Source organism: Carcharhinus amblyrhynchos, chromosome 11 (genome assembly GCF_965287045.1).
Source record: "Carcharhinus amblyrhynchos chromosome 11, sCarAmb.v2.hapA, whole genome shotgun sequence".
Classification (NCBI taxonomy): domain Eukaryota; kingdom Metazoa; phylum Chordata; class Chondrichthyes; order Carcharhiniformes; family Carcharhinidae; genus Carcharhinus; species Carcharhinus amblyrhynchos.
In genome coordinates this window covers 241,863-255,249 of record NC_137334.1, presented here as the reverse complement: position 1 = coordinate 255,249, position 13,387 = coordinate 241,863, and the positions used below count along the sequence as shown (strand labels likewise).

General features: G+C 47.8%; 1 protein-coding gene across 1 annotated transcript in view; it reads left to right on the top strand.

Annotated features, from left to right (window-relative positions):
* LOC145349746 (secreted phosphoprotein 24-like) overlaps positions 1 to 13,387 on the top strand; it is a 63,799-nt gene that overhangs the window by 17,340 nt on the left and 33,072 nt on the right. The window contains exons 4-5 of the mRNA XM_080198280.1: positions 1,656 to 1,778; positions 7,343 to 7,528. Coding sequence (XP_080054406.1) covers positions 1,656 to 1,778; positions 7,343 to 7,528 — 309 coding nt within the window. The remainder of the gene's footprint in view (positions 1 to 1,655; positions 1,779 to 7,342; positions 7,529 to 13,387) is intronic.

Sequence of the window (13,387 nt, the reverse complement as noted above, 5' to 3'; positions counted from 1 at the left end):
AAGCTTCACAAGGTCAAGAAAATCAAAACAAGCAAAAAAATCCTATCACAGGAATAATATTGCATAACAAATTATACAAGTAAATTCCACAATATTTTAAGCAGCAGTCACATATTGACATTCATGGCTAACTAAATGTCGGTGCGTGGTATAGGGAGTTGTTGGGTGTGTAGGTGATGGGGGAGATGGGGGTGGTACAGCTGAAGGTCTCTGGATACGGTTCCAGGAGACCGCAGGTGAAACAGGTACTTTTGTCACTGCCTCGCCGGCTGATTGCCTTATCCCCAGCCCCGCGTCCACTACCCCAACTGGCTGCATACAATACATTATCTGTAACTTTACTTCTCCATTTTAGCTTCTGGTATTGGAGCATTCACAGGGCTGGAGGGCTCTAACAAGTTTGGATAGGTCCTGTCTTCCCTCCCACTCAACACAAGACATTGCAAACATTTTCTTCAGATCAGGATACTCGGTACAAGAATATTTACAAGCGCTGATATTCTAGCGTCTTGAGATACACCCAAACAATTCATGAACACTCTACATAATACATCCTGATCAGGTTCCATGGCGTAATGGTCAGCACTCTGGACTCTGAATCCAATCAGCCTCCCACTGGGAATGGCACCAGACGGGCTTTATTGTTGCTACCCACAAGCAGGGACATGGAGTGCTGGACACCAAGGGTCCAGGATAGCATCTCCAGCCCCTCTGATAAGCAAGGCATCCTCCTCCCTACCACTCTCTTCACTGGTCACACACACACACACACACACACACACACACACACACACACACACACACACACACACACACACACACACACACGTCCTGATGTGAGGCTGATCCAGCCCGAACCCCCTCAGTCTCCCACCCCCCTCAGACACACAGTCAGATCCCCACCACCCCACACAGGCCCCCTCCCACTTCAGAACTCCCACTCAGCCCTCTTTCTCCACAGATGAGTGAGGGTTAGGGGGAGAGTGGGCTATGATGGGGGGGGCTGTGCAAGGGGGGTCATGCTGAGCCATGAACGGGGGTGATGACGAAAGGACATGTTGGCTGTCAGACAGTGGGGTCCATGGTGACTGCCCCAGTGCCCCAATACTGGCAACCTGTGTCAGGAGGGGGTGGAGAAACATGCCACTGATGACGGGGGCGTGTGGACGAGAAGGGAGCGGGAGGGGAGATGTCTGTGGGGTTAGGGAGGGGGGTCTTCCAGTTCACTGTGAGACAGGGACATTGTGAAATGGTGCCTGAGTGCTCTGCAGCTGGGCTCAATAGCATGTTTGACCACCTCCCCCCCACCCCCCCAAACCCCCCTGCACCCCACCCCTCCATCCTCCACCCGACACAAAACCACTCTCCAGAAAAGTGGTTGATGTGGGTCGATTGTGGTGCCGAGCGCCTGTCAGACACCTGTGGCCTTTTCTCACTGTTGTGACACTTTTTGAAGGGGAAATTATGAACAAAATCTCAGTTTGTGTTTCTACTAATTGAATAGTAACTTTAACATAAATAAAATGTTCCAAGATATTTCCCAAAAAACATAATGATTATGCAGGATATCTGAATATTTTTGTCTGACACAATATTATTATTCGTAAATGTTATCCCTGACACCTTCATTAAATGTAACTGTATCCTTTTGTTAGAGGCGCGACATCGGAGAACGTATATTCGAGGTCAACTTAACGTTTGCGGTCCAGGAAACTGTGTGCAACAAAAGCTCTGGAGCAGATCTGACAAATTGTTCACGGATCCCCATCCCAGAAGCTGTGAGTATTCCAATGTTGGTCACTTGCTTTCTCTGTTAGAATTGATCCTAACACTGGGAGATTTCCTGTGATAGTAACACGGTGCAATGACCTACCATGAAACATTTAAATACATCTTTTGTTTCCAACATTTCCACATCTACATGCTGAGAGTATTTTTTGATTCATTTATGGGACATTGTGCATCATTGGCTAGACCAGCATTTATTGCCCATCCCTAACTGCCCCTGAGAAGGTGCTCGCAAGCCACTTTCTTGAATCACTGCAGTCCATGTAGTGGAGGTTCACCCACTGTGCAGTTAGGGAGAGAGATCCAGGATTTTGCCCCATTGACAGTGAAGGAACAGTGATATATTTGCAAGTCAGGATGGTGAGTGTCTTGGAGTGGAACTTGCAGGTGGTGGTTATAGAGCCATAGAGTTGTATCGCACAGAAAAGGCCTTTCGGCCCATTGAGTCTGCACCAACACAACTACCACTAAATGTGCTCCCATCCCATTTCCCTGCACTTTTCCAATATCCCTGGATGTTCTGATGTTTCACGTGCTCATCCAAATACCTTATTAAAGGTTGTATGTTTTCCAGCCTCCACTACCTCCCCAGGCAGCACATTCCAGACTCCCACCACCCTCTGAATAAAAAGGTTTTTCTCAAATTCCCCCTGAATCTCCTGCTCCTTCTCAAAAATATTTTTTGATTTGAATTGGTTTGATTTGATTTATTGTCACATGTATTCGTATACAGTGAAAAATATTGTTTTGTCCACTACACAGACAAAATACCATTCATAGAGAAGGAAAGGAGAGAGTACAGAATGTAGTGTTACAGTCATAGCGAGGGTGTAGAGAAAGATCAACTTAATATGAGGTAAGTCTATTCAAAAGCCTGACAGCGGCAGAGAAGAAGCTGTTCTTGAGTCGGTCGGTACGTGACCTCAGACTTTTGTATCTTTTTCCCAAAGGAAGAAGGTGGAAGAGAGAATGTCTGGGGTGCGTGATGTCCTTAATTATGCTGGCTGCTTTGCTGAGGCAGCAGGAAGTGTAGAGTCAGTGGATGGGAGGCTGGTTTGTGTGATGGATTGGGCTACATTCACGACCTTTTGTAGTTCCTTGTGGTCTTGGGCAGAGCAGGAGCCCAGACCAAGCTGTGATACAACCAGAAAGAACGCTTTCTATGGCACATCTGTAAAAGTTGGTGAGAGTTGTAGCTCACATGTTCCTTAGTCTTTTGAAAAAGTAGAGGCATTGGTGGGGCTTTCTTAACTATAGTGTCAGCATGGAGGGACCAGGACAGGTTGTTGGTGATCTGGACATCTAAAAACTTGAAGTTCTCAACCCTTTCTACTTTGTCCCTGCTGATATAGACAGGGGCATGTTCTCCTTTACGCTTCCTGCAGTCGATGACAATTCCTTCATTGTGTTGATATGGAGGGAGAGATTATTGTTGCCGCACCAGTTCACCAGATTCTTTCTTTTATTCCTGTACTCTGTCTCGTCATAGTTTGAAATCTGACCCACTACGGTGGTGTCATCAGCAAACTTGAAGGTTGAATTGGAGGGGAATTTGGCCACACGGTCATAGGTGTATAAGGAGTATAGTAGGGGACTGGGAACACAGCCTTGTGGGGCACCGGTGTTGAGGATGTCTCCTCACAGTTGACCCCTCAACCAAGGAGAACAGCTGCTTCCTATTCCTATGGGAATGTGTGGGTATCTGCATGGCAGATGTAATACAGTGGATAACGTGAGGTTATCCACTTTGGTACCAATAAGAAGAAGACAGATTATTATTTGAATGGGTGTAAATTGAAAGAGGTGGATACTCAGCGAGATCTTGACGTCCTCGTGCATCAGTTACTGAAAGTAAGCACACAGGTACAGCAGTCAGTAAAGAAGGCAAATGGTGTGTTGGCCTTTGTAGTGAGAGGATTTGAGTATAGGAATAGGGATGTTTTGCTGCAATTTTATAGGGTATTGATGAGGCCACACCTGGAGTAATGTGTGTAGTTTTGTGTCCTAATCTGAGGAAGGATGTCCTTGCTATAGAGGGAGTGCAGGGAAGGTTTACCAGGCCGATTCCTGGGATGTCTGGTCTGTCATATGAGAAAAGCTTAAGTGGATTATATTCACTGGAGTTTAGAAGAGTGAGAGGGGATCTCATAGAAACTGATAAAATTCTATCAGGGTGAGACAGGGTAGATTCAGAAAGATTGTTCCCGATGGTGGGGGAGTCCAGAACTAGGGCTCATAGTTTGAGGAGAAGGGATAAACCTTTTAGAACTGAGGTGAGGAGGAATTTCTTCACCCAGAGGGAGGTGAATGTGTGGAATTCACTCCCACAGAAAGTAGCTGAGGCCAAAACATTGTCTGATTTCAAGAAGAAATGAGATATAGTTCTTGAGGCTAAAGGGATCGAGGGATATGGGGGGAAGGGAGGATCAGGATATTGAATTTGATGATCAGCCATGATCAAAATGAATGGCGGAGCAGGTTTGAAGAGCTGAATGGCCTTGTTGTGCTTCTAGTTTCTGTTTCTATACCTATTTCTGCTTCTCTTGTCCCTCTAGATGGTAGTGGTTGTGGATTTGGAAGGTGCTGCCTAAGGAAACTAGGTGAACTTCTGCAGTATACCTTGTAAATGAAACAAATGAACTCCAGTAAATAAATCCTAATCAACTCAATCTCTCCCCATATGTCAGTCCCACCATCTCCGGGATCAGCCTGGTAAACTCTCACTGCACTCAATAAGAACAGAAGAACATAAGAAATAGGAGCAGGAGTAGGCCATCTAGCCCTTCGAGCCTGCCCCACCATTCAATAAGATCATGGCTGATCTGTCGTGGCTCAGTTCCACATTCCCGCCCTCTCTCCATAACCCTTAATCCCCTCTCTTATCAAAAACCCATCAACCCGCGTCTTAAATATATTTAGCGAGGCAGCCTCCACCACCTCAACGGGCAGAGAATTCCAGAGATTCACCACCCTTTGAGTGAAGAAGTTCCCTTGAGTCCAAGAACATCCTTCCTCAGATGAAAAGACCAAAACTTCAAAACCGCACATGATTCTCCCAAAAGTGCTGAATTGGTGGAAAAACTGTTCTAAATCGCAACTGTTTTGTTAGTTCAGCTTCTTCAGGAAGGCGTTTGATAAGGTCCCCCATGCAAGACTTCTTGAGAAGGTGAGAGGGCATGGGATCCAAGGGGCTTTGGCCTTGTGGATCCAGAACTGGCTTGCCTGCAGAAGGCAGAGAGTGGTTGTGGATGGGTCTTTCTCTGCATGGAGGTCAGTCACCAGTGGAGTGCCCCAGAGATCTGTTCTAGGACCCTTGCTGTTTGTCATTTTCATAAATGACCTGGATGAGGAAGTGGAGGGATGTGTTGGTAAATTTGCCGATGACAATGGTGTTGTGGATGGTCTGGAGGGATGTCAGAAGTTGCAGCATGACATAGATAGGATGCAAGACTGGGTGGAGAAGTGGCAGATGGACTTCAACGTGGATAAATGTGTAGTGGTCCATTTTGGCAGGTCCAATGGGATGAAGGAGTACAATATCAAGGGTAGGAGTCTTAGCAGTGTTGAGGAGCAGAAGGACCTTGGGGTCCGTGTCCATAGGACTCTTAAATAGGCCTCGCAGGTGGGGGATGTGGTCAAGAAGGCATATGGTGTACTGGCCTTCATTAATCGAGGGATTGAGTTTAGGAGTCGGGAGGTAATGCTGCAACTTTATAAGACCCTTGTCAGACCCCACTTGGAGTACTGTGCGTAGTTCTGGTCGCCTCACTACAGGAAGGATGTGGAAGCTATTGAGAGGGTGCAGAGGAGATTTACAAGGATGTTGCCTGGATTGGGAGGCATGCCTTATGAAGATGGGTTGAGGGAGCTGGGACTCTTCTCTCTGGAGTGACGAAGGTTGAGAGGCGACCTGATAGAGGTTTATAAAATGTTGAGAGGAATAGATAGGGTGGATTCTCGGAGGCTATTTCCCAGGGCTGAAATGGTCACTATGAGAGGACACAGGTTTAAGGTGCTGGGGAGCAAGTACAGAGGAGATGTCAGGGGTAAGTTTTTCACTCAGAGGGTGGTGAGTGAGTGGAATCGGCTGCCGTCGGTGGTGGTAGAGGTGAATTCGCTGGGGTCTTTTAAAAGACTTCTGGATGAGTATATGGGATCTAATGGGATTGGGGGTTATAGATAGGCCTGGTAGGTAGGGATATGATCGGTGCAACTTGTGGGCCGAAGGGCCTGTTTGTGCCGTAGTGTTCTATGTTCTCACCAGAATCCCCGCACTCTGTGCACTGCAGAGGTCCCAGTAGTGAATCCCATTAAAAATACAGGTGTGTGGGGACGGGGCCTATTTGAGCAGAGTTTGACAGTTCTGAAACTCTGCGCTTGCGCAGTGGCCCCAATCTGTCTGTCTCCCCGCTCGCTGGCCAGCTCGATTGCTGACTAGCCCGGGACCCCTGCAGTGCTGCCCTCCACCACCCCCCCTCCCCATGGTCCGATTGTGGCCCCATAACAATTCCTGGGCCAGCCCTGATCTCCCGCTGTCCCAGAGAGTCATGATGCACAGCTCATTCCCCTCCAGCAGTGGCGATTTCACCCCCCACCCCCATCTCCCCAACCCACTGGGGTCAGGCATGTCCCCCCCCCCCACACCTCGGCAGACCACACCCCCCCCACCCCCCCCACCAGCCTGCCCCCATCACTGCCCTCTCTCTAGCCCAGACTGATTGCAGACTGGCAGAAGAACCCACACCCCCACCAATCACTCCCACAATAAGCCCCATCCCTTTGGCACTGTCCGTGCCCAGTGGGCAGTGCCAAGGTACTCTCTGGGTATGCGCACTTTGCCCTTTGGGCATTGCCGGGGGCACAGGTTGGCACAGCCGGGGTGCCGATGCTCAGGGGGTACCACTCCCCTGCTGCCTGACCCCCTGTGGGGGCCCTAATTAACCCCCTTCATTCTGTGGGGTCTCCCACTAGTTCCCTGAATGTGGGGAGCGTGTCTGAACCCCACTGGAATGACGTGCTCCTGGCGGGGTGGGAGATTCAATCAGGTCCTGAAAGTTCCTGATAATGAGCTGCTAAACATAATTAAAACATTATTAAAAACGGATTGAAATTACTTACCTGCTTTCCCGCCGGTTTCCAGCGTGGTCTGACTGGTGACTCTTCTCCAGGTCTGGGAAAATGAGACAGAATCCCATCCCTAATCTCCAATCTGTCTTTGAGAAATCCAACCATCACTCCCAATGGAAAATCCCACATGTGATAGTGCAGTTTAGGGAACTGAAGGAATAACATGGATTCAGTCTCCCACACTGAACAGTTAGGAAGTTCTCTCTCGCTGTAAAACTATCACAATATCACATTAATGTGCAATGAAAATTTATCCTGATGATTAACCAATTTCCTATGTTAATAAAACACTTTGATGTTACAATATTCTGGCACTCAGGTGTGTAAACATGTGTTTAATATTCTACGTTTGAAGCTCACTATTAGAAAATTCACTGTGTTTTTGGAGATTATAACTGAGTTACACTCTCACTCTCTCCATCTGTAGAAAACTGCTACTTGCACCAGTTCCGTTATTCTGCTTTTCTCCAATATTATAAACGTTGCAGTAAACTGTATCAACACAAGCTTCACAACATCAGCCCCACCCATAAACACAACCACAGCAACCAGCCTGACCACAAACGCAACTGCCCCTCCAACAAATACAACCACCCCTCCAAAAAACACAACCGCCCCTCCAACAAACACAACCACCCCTCCAACAAACACAACCACCCCTCCAACAAACACAACCGCCCCTCCAACAAATACAACCACCCCTCCAACAAACACAACCACCCCTCCAACAAACACAACCACCCCTCCAACAAACACAACCACCCCTCCAACAAATACAACCACCCCTCCAACAAACACAACCACCCCTCCAACAAACACAACCACCCCTCCAACAAACACAACCACCCCTCCAACAAACACAACCACCCCTCCAACAAACACAACCGCCCCTCCAACAAATACAACCACCCCTCCAACAAACACAACCACCCCTCCAACAAACACAACCACCCCTCCAACAAACACAACCACCCCTCCAACAAATACAACCACCCCTCCAAAAAACACAACCACCCCTCCAACAAACACAACCACCCCTCCAACAAACACAACCACCCCTCCAACAAATACAACCACCCCTCCAAAAAACACAACCACCCCTCCAACAAACACAACCACCCCTCCAACAAACACAACCGCCCCTCCAACAAACACAACCACCCCTCCAACAAACACAACCGCCCCTCCAACAAACACAACCACCCCTCCAACAAATACAACCACCCCTCCAAAAAACACAACCACCCCTCCAACAAATACAACCACCCCTCCAAAAAACACAACCACCCCTCCAACAAACACAACCACCCCTCCAACAAATACAACCACCCCTCCAACAAACACAACCGCCCCTCCAACAAACACAACCACCCCTCCAAAAAACACAACCACCCCTCCAACAAACACAACCACCCCTCCAACAAACACAGCCGCCCCTCCAACAAACACAACCGCCCCTCCAACAAACACAACCACCCCTCCAACAAACACAACCACCCCTCCAACAAACACAACCGCCCCTCCAACAAATACAACCACCCCTCCAACAAACACAACCGCCCCTCCAACAAATACAACCACCCCTCCAACAAATACAACCGCCCCTCCAACAAACACAACCACCCCTCCAACAAACACAACCACCCCTCCAACAAACACAACCACCCCCCCAACAAACACAACCGCCCCTCCAACAAACACAACCTCCCCTCCAACAAACGCAACCGCCCCTCCACCAAATGCAACTGCCCCTCCAACAAACGCAACCTCCCCTCCAACAAACACAACCACCCCTCCAAAAAACACAACCGCCCCTCCAACAAACACAACCTCCCCTCCAACAAACGCAACCGCCCCTCCACCAAATGCAACTGCCCCTCCAACAAACACAACCGCTCCTTCAACGAAGACAACCCCTCCAACCACCCCAACAATTGCAACAACAACCACCCCAACAACAATTGCAATAACAACCACCCCAACAACAATTGCAACAACAACCACCCCAACAACAACAACGACAGCAACAACAACAACGACAGCAACAACAACAACAACAACGAAAATACCTCCAGGGCCACCACCAGCAGCATCATCATCAGAAAGCAGTGAATCATCGTCAGACAGCAATGAATCGTAACAGAACCACTAGTGTAGTAAATGACAGAATTTTTAACAAATTTATTCTTCCAGGAAGTGCAGAACTGCAAAGTGCTGAGGACTGGTGTGGGAAATAACAATGTAAATACGGCTGATTTCGCTATAAAATAACATGGAAATTGCTCAAGATTATTTTATATCGTGGTTAAATTGTCATAATTTTTCAATTGAGTCTATGAAAGCTGTATGGAACCTGTCCACTGCCACTAATTCTACAGCAATGGAACTGGCCATTCAGCCCCTCACTGCTACCCCACCGTTTAATAACGTCACAGCTAATCTTGATTTAATTTCCCAAATCACTCGATATCCTGAAAATTCAAACATTATTGAATAAATTGTGAATTTTATGAGAAAAATTGAAGAATGAATGGAGACATCAGGGTAAAGGGAGGAGATAAACAGGAAGAGAATTCCACAGGGATTATACTTTAAAGCATTGTTTTGCATTTAATTCTAATTTACTGTTTAATTGTTTGATTGTGTGGTTTATTATTCTGCTGTTGATGATATTCTTGCTGCTCAGTAATGTGACAATCCAAGTCGATGTGAAGTTGAATCATAAACTGCATCTAGTTATTTCGGAGTCATTGGGTTCTTTCAATTCTGTAACACAACACGAGAAAACAACTGATATTGGAACTGGATTTTCTCCCCATGATCAATGGCTCGGGCCATTTCCCAACACCCTGTCCCCGAATTCTAACATGCAAGGAGTTCCCACAGGATTCTGCAGGCCGGGAGCTGGGGCAAGGATTGTTAGAGATGAATATAAAATGTGGTAAACATAAAATTATGACTGAAGAAATAGAACTAGGATCTTGTAACTATACAACAGCAAACAGACATAGTTTAAACAACACAGGATGGGGCAAGGATGAGGGGGAATGAATGTTATCTCATGAGAACAAACTAAGCAGGGCAGAAACCTACGATTCGGCATATTGCCAACCCATATTATGGGAACAACTGTGGTTTTAATCACTAATACAGGGGCTGAAAGTTGCTGAAGCTGGACAGAACTATAGTCAAGGACAGTGAAGAAACTGCCTATTGTGTAGGGACAACATCAGACGTTCAGTGTGAAGTAAGACATGTACACCACATCTTGTAGAAATGTAAAATGTCCAGATTGTGAAACAAATGGTAAGCAAGATGTGTTGTTTCTGCAACTGAGTATATTTTCTAACTACAGGGGGATAGAGGTCACTGAGATAGTAGGGACATCAGCGATTAAGTTAGCAGAAGACTGAATACAGTCGGTCTGACCTGGACTTGTTAACAGTTCTCCAGGGAACATTGATAAGACGGATGAATCTCATGAGAACTAATCAAGTAAGGATATTGAATCAACCCTACAATATGCACTCTTGCAATAACAGGAAAATATGTTTAGAGGGGAGTAGAGGGGCTTGGGACATGAACCAACAAAGAGCACAGCCTGTGGCTAGGGGCACCTTGAGCCGATAGGGGAATGACAACACATAAATGGGATTGGGACCACCAATTAGGGGCGAACAATGTATTGTGTAATTGATGAACATGCTTGTAGAAATAGTATAAAAAGCCTGCTTAAACTCGATGTAAGGTGTGCCTATCTTTTGGACACCCGGTCTTGCAAGAACGTTAAATAAAATATCTTGCTCCTTCGGAACTTGACTCGACTAAATTGTTTGACTGTGAGCTGAGTTTCTCACAAGGATGGAGTCACGAACCCCAATCCAAGAAACAAGCTCGAGCTGACAAATCCATGCTGGGGTGAGGCTGGAATGACGGATGGCCCGCTTTGATTTGCTGGGACATTGTCCCAGTCTGCCACATGATTTTTTTGGCCACTTGGCCCTCAATCCTCACCCCCACCACCACATCCCCTTCCTGCCTCCTTATATCCTCAATCCCCCAAGTTACCCCCTCATATCCCTCTGCCCAGTTCATACTCTTCAAAATCCCCCATGCCCCATGTTTCCTGTACAACCATACATCTTCCATCCCCTCCTGTTACCCCCCATGCCCTATCCATACCCTCCTGTTACCCCCATGCCCTGTCCATCCCCTCCTGTTACCCCCCATGCCCTGTCCATACCCTCCTGTTCCCCCCCATGCCCTGTCCATGCCCTCCTGTTACCCCCATGCCCTGTCCATACCCTCCTGTTACCCCCATGCCCTGTCCATACCCTCCTGTTACCCCCCATGCCCTATCCATGCCCTCCTGTTACCCCCCATGCCCTGTCCACACCCTCCTGTTCCCCCCCATGCCCTGTCCATCCCCTCCTGTTACCCCCCATGCCCTATCCATACCCTCCTGTTACCCCCTCCCTCCCCCATGCCCTATCCATATCCTTCCTTTGCCCTGTGCCTCTTCCATGGATCCTCCGGGCACTCTCTCTCTCTCTCTCTCTCTCACACACACACACACACTCTCTCTCTCACACAGTCTCACACACACACACACACTCAAACACACACACTCACAGACACATACTCTCACATTTACTCACACACAAATACTCTCTCACACGCTCACACACACACTCACTCAAACGCACACACTCTCTCACACGCTCACACACACACTGTCACATACATACACACATTCTCACACACGCTCTCACACACACACAAACACACACACACTTGCACACATTCTCACTCACACATTCTCTCACACACACAGTCACAAACATACACATTCTCACACACACACTCTCGCACACTCTCACTCATACATTCTCTCACACACACACACTCTCACACACACTATCACACACAAAGTCTCTCACACACACTATCTCACACGCACACTGTCTCACACACACTCTCGCACACACACTCATACACATACTCTCTCTCACACACACACACACACACACACACACAGATACACACTCACACACACATACACACTCTCGCACACACATTCGCATACACACTTTCCCTCACACACTCTCACACACACACTCACACTTTCCCACACACACACACTCACTCTCACAAACATACACTCACTCACACACACTCTCAAACAGTCTCTCACACACACACACGCACACACTCACTCACTCTCACATACACACACAGTCTCATACACTCACTCACACACACACACTGACACGCTCTCTCACACACACTCTTACACATGCTCTCACACACACACACACTCTCATGCACACACACACACGCTCACTCTCACACACACATACCTACACACACTCAGACACACCCTGACAAACACTGACACACACACACTCACAGACACAGACTCACACACACGCTCTCACAGATGCTCTCACACACACACACTCTCTCACACACACACACACACACTCACTCATACACACACACACCCACACTCTCACATACACATTCTGACACACTCTCACATGCACTCTCACACGCACTCTCACACACTCTCACACAAACACTCTCACACACACTCTCACATACACACACTCTCTCTCACGCACTCTCTCACACAAACACTCTCAGACACCCTCTCACGTACACACACACACACTCACACACTCTCTCACATGCACACACACTCTCTCACACAACCTCTCTCACACACATACTCTCACACACCCTCTCACGTACACACACACACACACTCTCACACACACTCTCTCACACATACTCTCTCACTCACACACTCACACTCACACACAGTCACACACACTCTCTCAGACACAAACTCACACACACACACACACTCTAAAACACACAATCACACAAACACTTACACACACTCTCTCACAGACATACACTAATACACTCACACACAAACACTGACACACACACTCTCTCTCTCTCACAGACACACACACACACACAAACACACACGCACACACTCTCTCTCAAAGACAAGCACACACACACTCTCACATACTCTCTCTCACACACGTAAGTGTCAGAAGTCAGATGGTTGCCTGTGCGGTCAGTAGTGGTGTTTGCCTGTGCAGTCAGTAGTGGTGTTTGCCTGTGCGGTCAGTAGTGGTGTTTGCCTTTGCGGTCAGTAGTGGTGTTTGCCTGTGCGGTCAGTAGTGGTGTTTGCCTGTGCGGTCAGTAGTGGGGTTTGTCTGTGTGGTCAGTAGTGGTGTTTGCCTGTGCGGTCAGTAGTGGTGTTTGCCTGTGCGGTCAGTAGTGGGGTTTGTCTGTATGGTCAGTAGTGGGGTTTGCCTGTGCGGTCAGTAGTGGTGTTTGCCTGTGCGGTCAGTAGTGGTGTTTGCCTGTGCGGTCAGTAGTGGGGTTTGTCTGTATGGTCAGTAGTGGTGTTTGCCTGTGCGGTCAGTAGTGGTGTTTCCCTGTGTGGTCA